At 38.4% G+C, this 15,860-nt stretch overlaps 1 protein-coding gene across 5 annotated transcripts in view; it reads right to left on the bottom strand.

The window, feature by feature from the left end:
• Window positions 1-2,530: 2,530 nt before the first annotated feature.
• The window catches only part of DOCK4 (dedicator of cytokinesis 4), a 221,673-nt gene continuing 208,343 nt past the window's right edge, over window positions 2,531-15,860 (bottom strand). For 3 of the 5 annotated variants that reach the window (XM_041713766.2, XM_041713767.2, XM_041713770.2), the window contains 6 exons: window positions 15,583-15,692; window positions 14,285-14,452; window positions 12,085-12,157; window positions 9,536-9,649; window positions 8,584-8,645; window positions 2,531-5,623 (listed from right to left, as the gene is read on the bottom strand). In XM_041713766.2, the coding sequence (XP_041569700.2) occupies window positions 5,198-5,623; window positions 8,584-8,645; window positions 9,536-9,649; window positions 12,085-12,157; window positions 14,285-14,452; window positions 15,583-15,692 (953 nt within the window). In that variant the 3' untranslated portion in view covers window positions 2,531-5,197. The remainder of the gene's footprint in view (window positions 5,624-8,583; window positions 8,646-9,535; window positions 9,650-12,084; window positions 12,158-14,284; window positions 14,453-15,582; window positions 15,693-15,860) is intronic. The other 2 variants (XM_041713768.2, XM_041713769.2) reach the window with 1 other exon arrangement.

Genomic DNA, 15,860 nt, shown 5'->3' with positions numbered 1-15,860 from the left:
CCTCCTCTCACAACACATGGCAAAAAAAATCTGGCATGGGAGTTCAGATGGACAGCTGGCTCTCCAGGGCACATTCAGAGTTTAAGGGCAAATCATTGCACAAGTTACATCCCTTGAATGTAACGTGGCCCAAAGGCCCAGAGGAATGATCTCTCAAATCAACTTAGGCTCACATTATAGATTCAGCATTTCTTCCCTGCTCCTACCCATGTTCAGCAACCCTAAAATAAAACTTACACCCTCCCCCCCACACCCTGTCTGTCTACCTAGCATTACTTTCTCCATGAAAAGATCAGGAAATAAGGCAAAGGATTCCCATTTACAGGACATGCTGGGACTGAGCCTCCACCTTTAGCAAAGCCTGTTGGACATTACCTACATCCCACCTCCTGATTTTAGTAAATTAGTTTAGTCCCTGTCCTTGAGCTATTGCTCTGTCTGTGAACACAAACTCCCATGGGAACAGCTTTATGGGTAAACTTCCCCCTCAGCTTTTGTTCCCAAAGCCCTTGCTTATAAGTTCCCCCTGGGAACAGTTGCTGTGCTGCATCCCATTCAGGCTGTGCTTTTGAAATATTCCCCGCAGGAAAGGCAGAAGTAGCTCCTTGCTGATGGTCTTTCTTTTGAAAAGCGAGAGGAAACACTTCAAGGGAAGTCAGTGAGGTCAACAAAAACTAGCAGCGATAGTAGTCTCTCACACATAAGCAAGAATGTAATGCAGAGAGTTCTTCTGCAGATTTTTCCAGAAGTAAAATAAATTGGAATACAGAAGTGGATGTAGTTCCCATAGCAAATCAATGATGTAAAATATTTAAATATTTAACCAAAATTTCAGCAGCTTATGAGCTATCAGAGAAGCTATTTACTATGAAATTTTGACATTCATTTGCTCCCTAAAATACTGAGATGTTAATTGCAAAATGCACTGCATCAGTTATGCACCATGGGTTAAGAAAGTAACTGTTTAGCAGGGAAATATTTGAATATTCTGTATTCAAATTTGCTATTTAGAAACTCTTTGCCTTTGCAACTCAAGACAGTCAGTCTTCTCTACCCTCTGGTTAGCCACAGCAAAAGAGAAAATCCCCCACCACAAGGCCTTTGTAAAATAAAAACACCCTCTGTTTTGTCAGGACTTACAGCTTCCCTTCCACTCCCTTCAGCTCAACCAGTGGTTAAGCTGGTATAGCATCATGCTAGGAAACAGCCTAAAGAAATGTACTTGATGCTTCAGTTTCAGGTAACATTTTGGTTTCTCCCACCATGCCTCCTGGCTGAGTCAAAACACACTTGGATTAATTGTCAGCCATCAAGGGTTTTGCCTAAGTTTTATTTGCACCTTTTTTTTTTTTTTTTTTTTTCCCAACTGTTGACCTTCTTTTAACACTCTTCCTGGGATGAATATCAGTATATTAGTCAATTAAAGAGGAGATCTGAACTGTGTCCTTAACGTAAGTTCCAACCTAGGTAAATTTGCCCAGCTATGCCTGGAAGGCTGCATCCCCACTGAAGTCTGACAGCCCTCAGCCTGTCAAAACCAACACACAAAGTTCCTTACTGAGCAATCATTTAAAAAAAAAAATATTTAATGTTCTTTCTTCAGCAGTCTTATTTTACTACCCAGGACAAGTCTCTTACCTGGTGCTTATTGCACACATGAGATATGCAGCTCTAAACCTTTCCTATTCCTATTTAGCTGTTTAATTCCAAATAGTTTTTTCTGTTGTTATCAAAACTAATTGTTCTAGTTTCTTCTATGAAGTATATGTCAAAAGCTAAATTAAAATGTCAAAGAGAAGGTAAAGACAAATTAATATTAAAAGAGCTTTCTCCCACATAATCTAGTTCAAGGTCAGAATCTCAAGGGATTCAGTGGCAACCATCCTTCCACAATATCCCACAAGACAGGACTTTGCCTTTGGCCAGCATATGTCAGGACTCTGCCTCAGGCACTGACTTCTGCCTATTGGTATGTTTTTGCTCTGTCACTGTTCTTTTTGCAAGTGCTGTTGGACAATCAGTGAACAGGAAGAATGGTCAGGCAGATGGGCAAGGTGCCACTTTCATATGAGGAGATCTTTCATATGAAAGAAGATTTTCACTATACCCTGCTCCGTCTGAGCAGGGCCATAACTGCCCTGTTCTGAAACCTTTACTAAGAGGGGTAACTTCAGCTTTTGTCCTCCTTTGAGGGCACAGCAACTGGCCTGACATAGGATCTGACTTAAGACAGCATAACTGAGTTCACTCACACTACAGAGCTATTATGCCATCATGAGAACCAGTCTGAACTGTGTCATTTCGAAGCCAGCCAGCCGAGTTTGAGGATGTTTCTCTGGCATCCCAGAGACTTCAGCATCTCAAATATGGTATTTGAATACAAGATTATGTCATCTGTTATGCACACATTGGCTAATGTTCAAGCTATCGAGCAGTTAGAGCAACTTGTTCCCACTGGTCTTTCTGTAAGAGCTTCTGAATTACTCACCATCATCCAGAAAGTGGTAAAATTATATTTATGACTACTACATAAAATTCAAACAAGACCTTTATTTACATTAGATTTTCAAGCAGTGGGTGTTGCAACATACATAACAAAATTTCATACATTTTTTATAGGTAATCAGGTTGAAAAAATGATCTAAAGAATCAATTTATCAAAACTGGCTAAGCAGAAAATATGTTAACACGGCTTAAGAGTACTCTGTCAATTGTATATAATTTTCTATTGTTCAGAGTATTTATGATGTCCTGGTTATAAAAACAGAATGCTTATGTAGGTTAATTTACAGTGAACTCACTAGTAAATTTTATGTTCTTCACTTGTTCAGAAGAGCATGTCAATACTCTCCCCACCTTGTCTCACAAAGCAATTACGGGTCCAAATAGGGAGAAAGCTCAATCAGGAGATTTTTAACTAAAAAAAAAAAAAAAAAAAAAAAAAAAAGCAAGACAAGGAGTCAGAACTTTCATACTGTGGCTAACTGAATTAGAATCTCTCATTCTGTAGAAAACAAGTTGTACTGTAAAGATTAAGCAAGTTCTTTTATTTCATACTAATATTATGCAGCAACCAATATGAGTGTCTAGGTAAACAGAGACTTTGTGAAATGTTTTGCTGCAAAGCTGACCAGTAATGCACACAAATGATAAATTCATCAACTCTGCTTATTGCCAGAAATACAAAAAAAAAGGCTTCAAGAGCAAATAACACTGATTCATACTGTACTGTGCTCAAGCACTAGTCAACAAAATCTATTAAATTACATGTGTGGAAAAAAAATCAGAGCAGCTTTGTTATCTTACTGTGACACCTTATTTAAATTTCAGTCATTGCTTCTTTATATCAGCATAAATATGTAGCCTTCTACAGGTTTTATGATGTGGTTACAGACATAAAAATGTTATAGTAGAAAGCAAGAGCTAGTTCAAGGAATTCCAGACTTTGAAATCAGCAAGATACAAAGCTAAAATTCATAAGTTCCTTTTCAAGTTATGAATACTTTCACTAAAACATAAATATTTTAACATATATTATTTTTTCTGACATTCAAAATTGTAAAGTCAATATGGCAGAATTATTGTTAAAAGCACATATTTACAAATAATCTTTTCCATACATAAAGTATTTGGCATAATTATAACAATCTTACTGCATACACAACTGTTTTCTTCTTTTTCACATAATGGTACACTCCTTATTAAAATTTACCAATTATGTACAAAAATACTTGAACATTTATTATAGAAAACTTCTATAACTACTGTCAACAGCTTGTAACTGCTGAAGGTTTAATTGAGAGAATATAAAAAAGTGGTCACTTTCTTCCAGTTAAACTATCAATAAATCAAACACAGCTAAGATCAACATGAGCTTCCCAACAAAAGAGGGAGAATATTTTTAACAATATGATTTAAAATGCAGTTCACACATCTGTTCCCAAGCACATTTAAACAGTCAATAAAAGAAAGAGGATACAAAACATACATACAGAAGGTGCTTTTTTTTTTCTTTTTCCTCCACATTCCTATGTCTTGGCATTAGCTTTCCAGAGCTCTTCAGATGCCAGTCACTAAAATACAACCTAAGGCCAAACACCATTCTCAACAATAAAGATGATGGTGAAGCAAATAAAAAGCTTGGCTCCAATGGCACATACACATCCAAGGAACTGTTCAGAATTTTTGCTAGATTTTTACAAAATTATTAGTCACCTTTGCAATTAGATTTGAAATATATGGATTGTAAAGCAGTCATTTTTATTTTTAAAAATTGGCTCATTTAGTGAATTGCCTTGATAATTGTCAGTACAGACTCTTGTACACAAGTTAAATGAACAATTGTGTTGTACCTATTTCATACACAGATTGTATTTTAGGCTGAACTTTCAAGAACAGCAGAGAGCATTCACTAGAAAACTCCCAGCTTTAAAAAAAAAAACCCAAAACGAAAACAACAACAACAAAAATTACATTAACTGGAAGAATAAAAGTAAATTGCACCTCAAAAAGAAAAAGGATGTGTCAGGTACATACATGAATGGCACAAAACCTTTTTGGGATTCACCAGAATGGTGCTGTATGCTAAATGAAATACAGATGTTTTTCCATCTTAAAAATAACATAAGCCAAGTGTGTGTTTCAAAAATTCCTAACCACATTCTTACAACAGTCCTCTGCTGTATAACTTACATTATATCTAAGTTTTGCCAGATACATTTGAAACAAACAACCTGTTCATCAGGTAAGAGAAACCATGTTTAACTTTCAGCCTACTTGCAGAAACATCCTAGTCTACAGACTACTTTGTTAGAAAGCGTGCATTTATCTCTAGTAGTAAAGATCCAGTCAGTATATTCTGCATTTTGTAAGAAGCATTCAGCTAACTCAGATGAGAGTTGTAGGGTTTTAGATTTTTCAAATAAAAATAAAGTACAAATAAAAGCATTTATCAGTATTCACCACCATGAAATAAAAAAAAAATCCTCTCATTCATGCTTCCTGTAATATCTGGCAACCTAAATTAGTAATTTCATTTCAAATGTGCAACATAATATTAATAAGCATTTCAAAATTACTCAAAAGAAAAGGTGGACAAAATATTAAAGTGCCTAACTAAATGAGTTTTACAATTTTTAAAAAATATTATTTCTTAAACAGTAAAGAATGTGTTGCAATTAAATATAAAAGTGGCTTCTCATAGCTGAGAGACTTTGCGGGGCAGAGGCCTGGGCCGGGGAACCTGCTCAGTCCTCCTGCTGCTGTTTTCCAGGTTGTTTGGCCGAACCAGCTGTGGCTTGGGTGGCAGTGCCGGGGGGTCTGCAGCGGGCGGGATGGAGAGGCTGTGAGGTAGAGGGACGGGACGTTTCAAAGTCCGCTCATACACGCTGTACGGTGGCGGGGTTTTGCTTTCTTTTCTCACAGGCTCCTCAGAAATGCTGTAGCTTGGGACAGTCACTGCTGGTTCGCTGCCTTGGCTTTCAAAGCCTGATGTTTCTGATGTGCTACATCGGCTGAGCGAAGAGATGCCGCTGCTGTAACTCCCTGACAGCGCTGGGGAGTTGGATATGAGCCCCGAGGAATGATACTCCACTGGAGACGGTGTGAATGATTGCACAGAACCCTGCTCAAATGAAAGGGCAGAAGAAGAATTTACGTGGTATATAGGAGGGACAGTGTTTCTGTGCTCAGACTGAAAACATACATAGATACAGTGCACAAAACTCTGAGCTTTGATAAACAGAAATGATTGTGTCCTTGTTTAATCAAGACCTGGTAAGAAAATGATAAAAAGCTCATTTCAGTAGTGCCTGGGTACACCTTAGATAGTGGACATGCCAGTAATTCATATAAGTGGAAATAAAACTGTTTTTAAATGCTACCTTACTATCATAATATTCTGGAAAAATCTGGAAGTCTTTAGAATACACTCAAGTTTTCCCAGCTGGAAGTGGAATGCATCAATGGGCACAGGACATACCTGGGGGTATCCTGCCCCCTAATGCCAAAGCCCAGCCACTGCTGCTACTGCAGGCTCTTGTATCCTAAATTCAGTTTCCATAGCTTTTCCTCACAGCTTTTAGTGCATTGCCGTGCAGTGAAAAGTGCATCACGGTGTCGTTTCTGAGTGTACCATAAAACCAGTGTCGGGGGAGTAGCACAAAGCAGGTATCAAGGTAAGAGCCGCTGCCAGGCGCCAGCCCTCTTCTCTGCTGTTCCTGCTCCCATTTGGGGCAGCAGCAGAATGGCAGGAGATGAAAGCATCACCACCCTTCCTCTCCCCATCTCCCAGGTGTTCCTTAGACATACAAGCACAACACACTATGTGTGTCTCAGGGACAAGGGCCATATGGAGGGCACAGGTGGCCAGAGGCTGCACCAGTAGCCTCACAGGTCAGTGAGGGATGGTGAGGGACCAAGAGCTGAGGGCCCAAGCAGCAACAGCAGTGCTGATGACAAATAAAAGGCATGGACAATAAAGGCCTACCTAAAACCACTGAGCAGTTCTAGTCCAGTGAAGCAACTTCAACTGAAAACTGTGAAAGGTTAACCCACACTTCCAAGTTACATTTTTTGTTTGCAACATATCTAATTATGACTGGAGTAATCTGAGACAATACAAATTTATTGGCCTCAAGCCTCAGGCTAAAAAGGGGATGGAGAAATCAAAATAAAGACAAATTTCTCACTCCTATTCTTGTTAGACTGGTTGATGCTCAGTTGCTCAGCTTGAGGTGAGAGTGGGAGTCATGCAACAAAGGATGGGAGTGGAAGAGGAGGAGAGGGGCAGGGATGTACAGAGCTGGCTGCACTGACTTTATGCTGTTGAGATAATTTTAGTTATCCATCTGGACTGGATCCACAGAGCACTGAAATCAATGGAGAAAAAAAATCTTCATTTACGTCAGTGGGTTTTGTACTAGGATGGTTTTCTCTGTTAGCACACTGTTAGAAGAAAGGCTAAAATCTGAGCCCTCTATATGGCTGTGGAAAAGCAAAGCAAGTTTTATTTAAAGCTCAAACCTGGCAAAGACATATCAGACTTTCTCAGAAGCCTGTTTCATGTTCTATTCCTTTGTATGTGAGGAGGCTGCAACTGCACTTCCACTCCCACAAACACCCAGGGTCAAGGTTTTCAAATAAATTATGTATCTGGCTCCAGTTCCAAGAACATTGGATAGTTGGAATAAGTGACGATATTTAGGACGAGATTTGGTGACCAGATTTAGGACCTTTGCTTTTGTCATTCAGAACAATGGGAAATATGTAAAGCCTGTACAGGTAACCACTTGCTTCTGGTAAAACAGTGTAGACTACTTTTACCAGTAGCAAGTAACAGTCTAGACACCAAAACAGTCTGGAAGTTCATGGATGCTCAAAGTGAGACCCAGCAGTTCACAGAAGTATTTTAGGCCAGCATTCCTCTTCCAGGCAGCAATCCAGTTTTTGTAAAATGCTTAAATTCTGACAAGACCTACAGAAGGATGTTAGGACAAGCTTCAGACATCCTTTAACACAGTCCTGTGTCCATTCAGGATGAAAAGGAAGAGTCACTCATCTTTGGACAAGATCCTAATCTTCTAAAGAGCTTCCTAGTAGGCAATTAGGGCAAAGCTTAGGATTGGTGCTCGCTTCAGTAGAATGGTAATAGGACTATGAGGCACTCTGATGGCCAGCAGAATTGCTTTGCTATGTATTTGGACTACTGTGCAGACACAAGTAGTAATGTTACAGGCTTATGGGAAGGCAAACAGGACAATGAGTGTGGACTTGTAATTAGGGACCTCAAGGGGAAAGGAAATATTTTGAGCTGCTGTTCTCCTCCTCAGGCAATGTGTATCCCTGCGGTATCAGTTAGGCATTGGGTTGCTGAGGGGTTACTTTGGCAAGGCTCAGTCATGCTCCTTTCTATTGGCTTTCCTTCCATGTTGTTGACTCTTATATTTCTACCTGCAGAATCATCTCTGCTTCAGTGGAGTGGCAGAGGCTATCCCCAAGACCAATGTCATGTACTCTGCCTGGAACAAGCAGGCTGCATGTTTGTGTGCTCCAGTGCTGTGGAAAACACAAATTACCTAGTCAAGTTTTCCAGTAAAAAAAGCAGGTACCAGTATGTGGGTACCAACACATGCAGATATCTTGAAATATAAATTAAATCAGCCCAGCTTAGCCTGAATCTTAAATTACTTTGGATGTTTAACTACCAGAGAAGAGCCAGTGCTTATTCATAGCCTATGCTTCCTGTGTCCTACTGGCAGGTGTCAAACTATTTGCAGCTTCTTATAACTGCCCTGGATCATCCTGCAGAGGAAAATGGGTATTAACATGATTGAAGCAGGAAATACTCTCTAACAGACCCTCTAATCTAACAACTCTGAATACTGCAAGAATAAGACTAAGGGGTTGCACAACAGGTTTTCCTGGCACCTCCCCTTCTTCCATGTTGGAGACAGAATACTGGGTTTTGTACAGGTATACGATAAGAAAAAGAAAATATAATCCCAAATAATGTATATTAAATATATACCATCTACCCCACAACATGCAAGATCTCAAAGGCAATTCACTGCAATAAGACAGTACCTTCATTGGTGATCTTCCAGCAGGAGAAGGGGAAATGGAGGCTATGTGTCTTGCTGGTGATGCTGTAAAGGTAGGAAGATTTCAGTGCACTTGTGGCATTACAATTTTCACTAAGAAATCTTTTAAGTGGATAGGAGATAATTCGATACATAAACATTATCTCTAGTTCTCTTAGCTGATGGCTGTAAATACTTTTAGAGATTTTGTTTATTTTGCTTTGTTCTCTGGATTATCTTGCAGTACAACCAAGTATAAAAAATTTCTGCATCTGCCTTTTCTGACAAATTTTATATCACTTTACATTGATTATAATCTTCCAAATGGTAACAAGTCAAAAACAAGAGTCAGTATAACAACTTTTCCCTTTTTGTTCTTAAGAAATATATTATGTATTTGTAAGTCAAATAAGGAAAATAGAAAATACATAATATATTTATATCAAACATTTACCTCCAAATATACTAGAAACATGCCTGGACAAATTCAGGGGCTTAAGTGTAATACACAAAATGTTTCCTCACTTCTTTGAGAACAATTATATTTATAGTATCACTTGAGCAGCCTTTCCTTTAAATGGAAATTTATCTTTTGAAAGGCAAAATGGTTATGTACTTTTGTGAATGCTGTGCATTTTCTGGCCAGTAAGATACTTTGTGATCATTTCTGATTGCTAACCTCCAATTATCATAAAATCAAAAGACTAAATTTAATCATCCTTCCTCATACTAACATGAACTGTCTGAAACTGCTCATTCATTAGTGAAGGGGCAGAGTATTGGAAACTGCAGAGAACATTAACGAGATGAAAATACCCACAGAGACAGTTCTACAGCCTTTCATGTAAGAAATCAAATAATAAGGTGACCTACCCAAGAAGTTAAACATCAAACAGAGTGGAAAGAATCTATGTCCTCAAGTACTGTAGCTTTACCTGAGATGGCCATTAACTCACCAGTCTGTGCAGGTCTTGGTGGTACAGGAGGAGATATAAGCTTTCCACTTTCTGATGTGTTTCTGGCTTCCTTCCCACTGTCCAAGCTCCAGCTGCTGGGGGTGGTGTTTACAGCTGGAAGAGAATGAAAAAACTGTCATAGGCATCAACACTCCCAGTTCTCTGACTTGCTTTTATCTGTGAGCATAAAAACAGACAGAATGCCTAACAACTCAATAAGCACACCTGAAAAGCTCTCCTGATTACATCTGCACTTGCAAAGCTCTCAAACAGCAGCCATCAATATCATGGATGCCTGATGCACTCAGGTCAGTTGGCGACCAGCAGTGGCAGCTGTCAACAGCAGCAGCAGCTGAGATTGCACTCTGGTGCACTGCAAATCCAGCCACAAAGGGAGATAAGCTTGAAGTCTTTTAATATAATCAGTTTATCTTTGCACCAGACTCCTATTTAGAACTTTCCAGGCAGAAGGGAATAGACTATTCATAAACTGTTCCGTTAACTCATTTTATATACAGAAGGGATTAGAGAAAGGAACTCCAAATTCCTATCGACCTCCTTCATAAAGCTTTCTGTGCTAACATTCCTGTGTTGCCTGCATAGACTACAAATCCAGAACTGAAAGAAGGTGGAATAAAGAGCACAAAATGCAGAGAATAAAAATCTGAAGAAATTGTCTGACAGCAAAAAATATCAAATCAAGAAATTATTATGGACTGAGAAAATTTCTGCACACTTTATATCTGTGGTCAAGAATCTCTGCTTAATCACTGTAAATTGACTACCACCTTGACATGCATAAAAGTGGCTGTTTTCTTGGTCTTTTACCCTGATCAGATTCTATGATTTTAACTGAATGATTCCATAAGGTCTGGAACATCTTCCTTGATAGAAGTGGATTATCTTATGTCATCAAGATGTCACCAGTATCAGAAAGAAGTCAGACAGACAGAAGGAGAGGGCATTTAACATGAGGAGGACAAAAGCTAATTTAAAAAATAGAACTCTCATTACACGTCCTTAAAAACAAAAAAGGAGTTGAAAATAGCCTCTTCAAACCTTGCATTCATCTCCCAAATACAACACCAAAAGATCCTCCACCTTAAAAGCATCAAACCTCTTGCTTTGCCATGACAGCTTCCTTCTTGTTTACTTATTTCAATTGTGAATATAGAATCACATGCAAGGACCCTGTGTTTATTTACAAAGACGAAATGAAAAAGTAAAGTATTGTTGCTAACTGATGGCACCAATTATTGCTATTGTAGCAACTCTGAGAGCTCTCAGAACTGCAATCCCACTACACTCCCGACTTAATACAATAACTACAGTAAAAAAGCCACTGGTCTCATATCTGAAACAATATTTTTACAGTATAATAGCACTTTAGTTGACCCTGGGATCAATGAACAGAATAATCTATTTTCTAGAGGACCATTTTGCTTTGTTGTTGCCAAAATATGCAATACAGTATTTGTTTTTTATTGTAAGTTGTCACCCAACAGCATGGCTTTGCCCTCATCCTAAAAATCACCTGGAACCAGACCTAGGTACTTCAAATGCCTAAATCTCTTGACAAGTCAATTTTTTTTTTAAGTCATCCAAGCAGTCAGTTTTTTTGGACTGTTAAAGCCTTCAAGAGACAATACTTCATTTTTACAATTCTCTGATGTACTTAGCTGCATGGGCCAGTGGAAAAGTTTTGCTATTTCCATGTTAAATTATTTCATATGTTTTTCAGCCCTGTGAAAAAATTCCACCCTTGTATTCATAAAAATGTAAACACAAAAATATCTATAAAACCTAGCTCTTATTAAAGAAAATCTGATTCCTGGTCAGTACTTATTACAGTATATTATTTAAATAGCTATTTTCTATGCATTTATTTTACTGTATCCTTTATTCAGCATACCACAAAGGTACCATAATGAAATGAGCATATTATTGATGTGAGGCACATAATGAAATCATGGCAAACAATTACTATGCCAACAATACTGGATTTCCCTATGTGCAAAATTATAAGAGGCAATATTTTTTCAATGGAAATACATATATTTCTCATTTACTCTAATTAAAAACAAAATCCCCAAAATGCAAGAAACACAAATTGGTGTTTTCAATCCAAGTGTAAGCAGAAGCACACTGAGTTATATTTGATAAACAGGACTTGCAGGTACCAAACTTCAGAAGTCCGTCCATTTCTTTGCCGTCTCTTTGCCCCATTCTCCAGAAGCTGACTTTTCCCCACATATGTATCTCTCGAGAAGCAGAAAGGATAGGTCTCACAGGCAGCCTGAAACCTGCTACTCCAGCACAGCCTCCTGCAAACTTCTGGGCCTTATTTGAATGCAAAATTCAGTTCTCCCCTTTTTGGCAAAGAGTTTTGACACTTAGATTTGTTAGCATAATTTATTTAGTCAGTTAGAATGTTTTGAGACTTGGTGATGACGGTATGCACTCAAAAGAACTGGCATTCCACAGGAACATGATGGAGTAATTAAGTTTTCATTCTTCAAAGATTGGCATGTTGTAGCATGTCTGCTTACCTTTGTCAGAGCTGGGCAGATTGGAATCACTTCGTGGCAAAGCACTATCTCCAATGTGATTAAACAGCATTCTCTGTAAATTGAGAACAGCATGGTTTACACATAGCTGCTGTTGTATTTCAGTAGCCTTTAAGAAAACAAATATATTTTTGTTATTATCCCCCCTCATGCCCAGATCTGCTTAGGAAGCAGAGTGATAAGCATCACATAAGAACATAAACAGTTTAATTAAAGTCTGTGTATACAGATAGGGAGGAGACTAGTTTTCTGAAAATTGTACACACAGAAATTGGAGGGAGGATTATTATGTACTGAGTTCTGACAGTTTCCAGCACCTTAAAAAACATAATAAAGCTCATTCCTAAAGAGATATCTTAATAGATTGCTTAAAATAATTTCATTACAGAATCAGGATCTGAACAAGATAATATTCAGGTTATGACTGTTACCTAAGAAAAGCATTGTGTGTTGTTTTTCAACCCTGACTTTTTTGGTAGCAGTATTCTTAGTTCTCTTGCAGATAAGAGCTGACCCATAAAGCATGTTTGTTTTTAATTTTCTTAAAATCCATTTTGTTTACAAATCACAGTAAATGTACGGAAAAAAAACCCCCTACAATTTATTTTGTTTAGCAGCATTCAAATGGGTCACTAGTTTGTCTTGAAAACATATGTAAATAGCATACAGTTAATCCTGCAAGTAATTCAGATGCACTTTCCAGAGGAAATGGGAACAGATAGACATAGGTTTTTTCCTTACATTTTTTTTCTTTAAAAACAAGATCAGCTGATCTGTGAAATGAAAATAAAATCCTATTATTGTGTCTCTTTCCAGTGTTTACAGAGCACTGTGCTAAGTTGGTGAGGCACTATGCTGGGATTCCACAAGATGGCAAACCCAGCTGCAAAGTGATCAAAATTGATCTAATATGTTGCAGCTTCGTGTTACTAAGTGAGGAACAAATACTTAAGCCCAATTCAACTTCACTTTAAACATCTCAGAGACAGAATGCTTTTGGTACACTTTGAGCTACAGTAGGTGTGTAGTAGGTATGTCATATGAGAGTCATTCTGGGTCAGGTAATATCTGTTTTCCTGGAGTTACCATTAAACTGAGGTGGTAAACCTAGATATGTACTCTGACGTGACATAGAGAGTGTGACCATATGTTCCTGCCTGGTCTGGATTGAGTGTTCACTGCCTAGTGAGTCTGCAGTGCACTAGGATGTGATGGACAAGTGTTGAAGTCCATTTTCTGTTGCAAAAGTAAAGCGCAACGGCTGAAACAGCAACTGAAATTGGAGGAGATAAAGAGACAAAAGCTGAATGAAATACAGAGAAACAAAGACATACTAAAAAGAATGAGATATAAAACCATATGGAAGAATAAGAGCAATCGCAGGATGTTTAAAGACACAGAAATAAAAACCCCAAAACCATGACATTCAAAAAGCTTCAATAGGAAGAATAATAGCGCAAAAAACTAAGGACACTTGTTGACCAGTCAGTGACAGCAGCCATTCCTCTTCAGAGTATGGGAAGAGCTGGAGAGACACTGTACAACCATTCAGCCAGAGATCACAAAGCAAGCACAAATGGATGTTGACTAAAAACAGCTGTACATAACCTTGAGCATCAATTTCAATGAGGAAGTGGATGAAGTACTGCTGTAGTCGTGTTCTGCGAAGTCCATCAAACTTCCTTAAATAAGGTAGCTATGGCCTGAAAGCCTTGAAGTTCAGGAATTTGCCTGTGAATCTCACCTCTCCCAGCTCAAATCCTAATGTGAAAATTGCTTTCATCAAGCTGTATGTAACAAAGTAATTAATAAATGAGCGGTTCTTTCCTCTCAGTGTGAAGCTCCAACCAACACTGTTGAAGTGGTGTTAGAATGAAATGACAAAAGACAAGGAATAGTTTGAGCAGCAAAATTTAAATAAGAGTTGCAGGTATCTCTAAGATATCTCCTTACAATTGTCCTGAGGAATTCTTTTCCCCTTCTTTACCAGAAGGCAGAGAATCAGGATTTTGTTTCTGATCACAGTCCATTTTCACTACTGAGGGAACAGCAGAGAAAGAAATTTCACCTTTCCCCAGAAAGATAAATCCTCATTTATAGTTATAAGGACAGAAAGAAACCGTCAGACCTTCTCATCTTTGAAATATACTTCACTATATGAGCAAGTTAATTTTCTACTTACCCTCTCATTGGACACTGAGGGTAGAGACAGATTGGGAGACTTTCCTGCTGGGCGAGTCTCAGAGAGAGCGGAGACTGGGCCTACGAGCTCCTCAGCCTCCCTTATGCAATCTCGGATAGAGTGGGGGATAGAAGTCGCATTCCACTTGGCAAAGCAAGAGTTTGTAGTCTGGGAGCAAAAATGGGATAATTTTTCTTTGCGGCAAATTGTAAAACCGCTTTATTTAAAGAGCATCTCCTGATCTTTCTTTCCTGTCTGTTGTTTTGGCTCCACTAACACTGATGAAGTGTCCAGTAGATCTATCTGCTCTAAGTAGCTCCTGAGAACTGTCCTTAAGTCTGGATAAGCCTCAGTATTACTTCTTAAGCCCTCAGGTAATAGCATGAGGACTTAAACAGAAAAGAGATTAAAAATTAAATCAAGCGCCAATTCAATAACCAAAGAAACGAGGAAAGAGCTAATGAGAAACCAATAAATAATTTCTAAAATAAAGAATCCTGGAGCTGGTTTTTATCAGCGGTAAAACTCCTGATAGACATGAGAGTGTCGAAAGGACAGCCTTTAACACTGTATATATGTTCTCATCTTTCTCAACTTCAGTAAGGGGTACATTGTGTGATGTGTGTGATGGCAGGGATTAAAACAGCAGCTGTGAAAAGCACTTTGGGAAAACAGGTCCATTAAGAAGAAAAGATGAAATAGCCAGTTTACCAAGCTCATGCTGAATTTCAGAATACTCAATTTCGTACAGAACTGTGTAACGGTATTTTAAGGCAAGAACACAATACATTATTTTCTCTGGAGTAACAAAATGTCGGTCATTCTTTTCTGAAACTACACTGGAAAATAGGAATTGCCACACGGAATGGATTATTATCTCACAGTGGCTAGGATTAGCTTTCTCAGAAGGAAACAAAGGGGAGCTATACAAGGACAAGTGACATGATAGGAGTTTTTAATTCTTTGTCTTCTTCCCTGTATTGAACAAATGCTTGTTGTTCCACACAAGGAGGTTGTGTCATCCGGTAAGTCTCTGCATCTCTCTCTCACTTCAGTAAGTAAACATAAAGAAACAGACTTACACCTAAAGAAATCAAGCAGAAAGGTGACCAAGCACTATGTATTCTATTCACATCTCTTACATCTAAAATATTTTAGAGTATTTGCTTATAAAACCATAAAAAACCCTTTGAGAAGTTACAACAGTGAACAGGCACTGAATCTGCTCAAAGTTCAATATGCACCTTTATTGTCTTCTTAGCTATCTGTGCTCCAAGGAGTCCCAGCAAACTTCTTACCTGAGAAGTTTCCAAAGGAGTAGGGTAGATGGCACTGCAGGGCCTCTCTCTGGGAGACAGGCAAGAGTTTTCTCGGGAATGCTTATGTTTGTCAGACAACAGAGGAGAAGCTAGAATATAAACGTGTCTAGTGATTAAATTAATGCAGTGAAAGTCAAGACATTTCAATTCTATGCTTATGACAAAAAAATCCTCTGTCTCTAATAATTCAGATTCCCCAAGAAACTGGCTAAATATGATGTCTGACCAGTGACATAATTGAGAAATTCAGCTGTGTA

The sequence above is a fragment of the Taeniopygia guttata genome, chromosome 1A, assembly GCF_048771995.1.
Source record: "Taeniopygia guttata chromosome 1A, bTaeGut7.mat, whole genome shotgun sequence".
Lineage (NCBI taxonomy): Eukaryota > Metazoa > Chordata > Aves > Passeriformes > Estrildidae > Taeniopygia > Taeniopygia guttata.
This window is presented reverse-complemented; position numbering and strand designations above follow the sequence as displayed.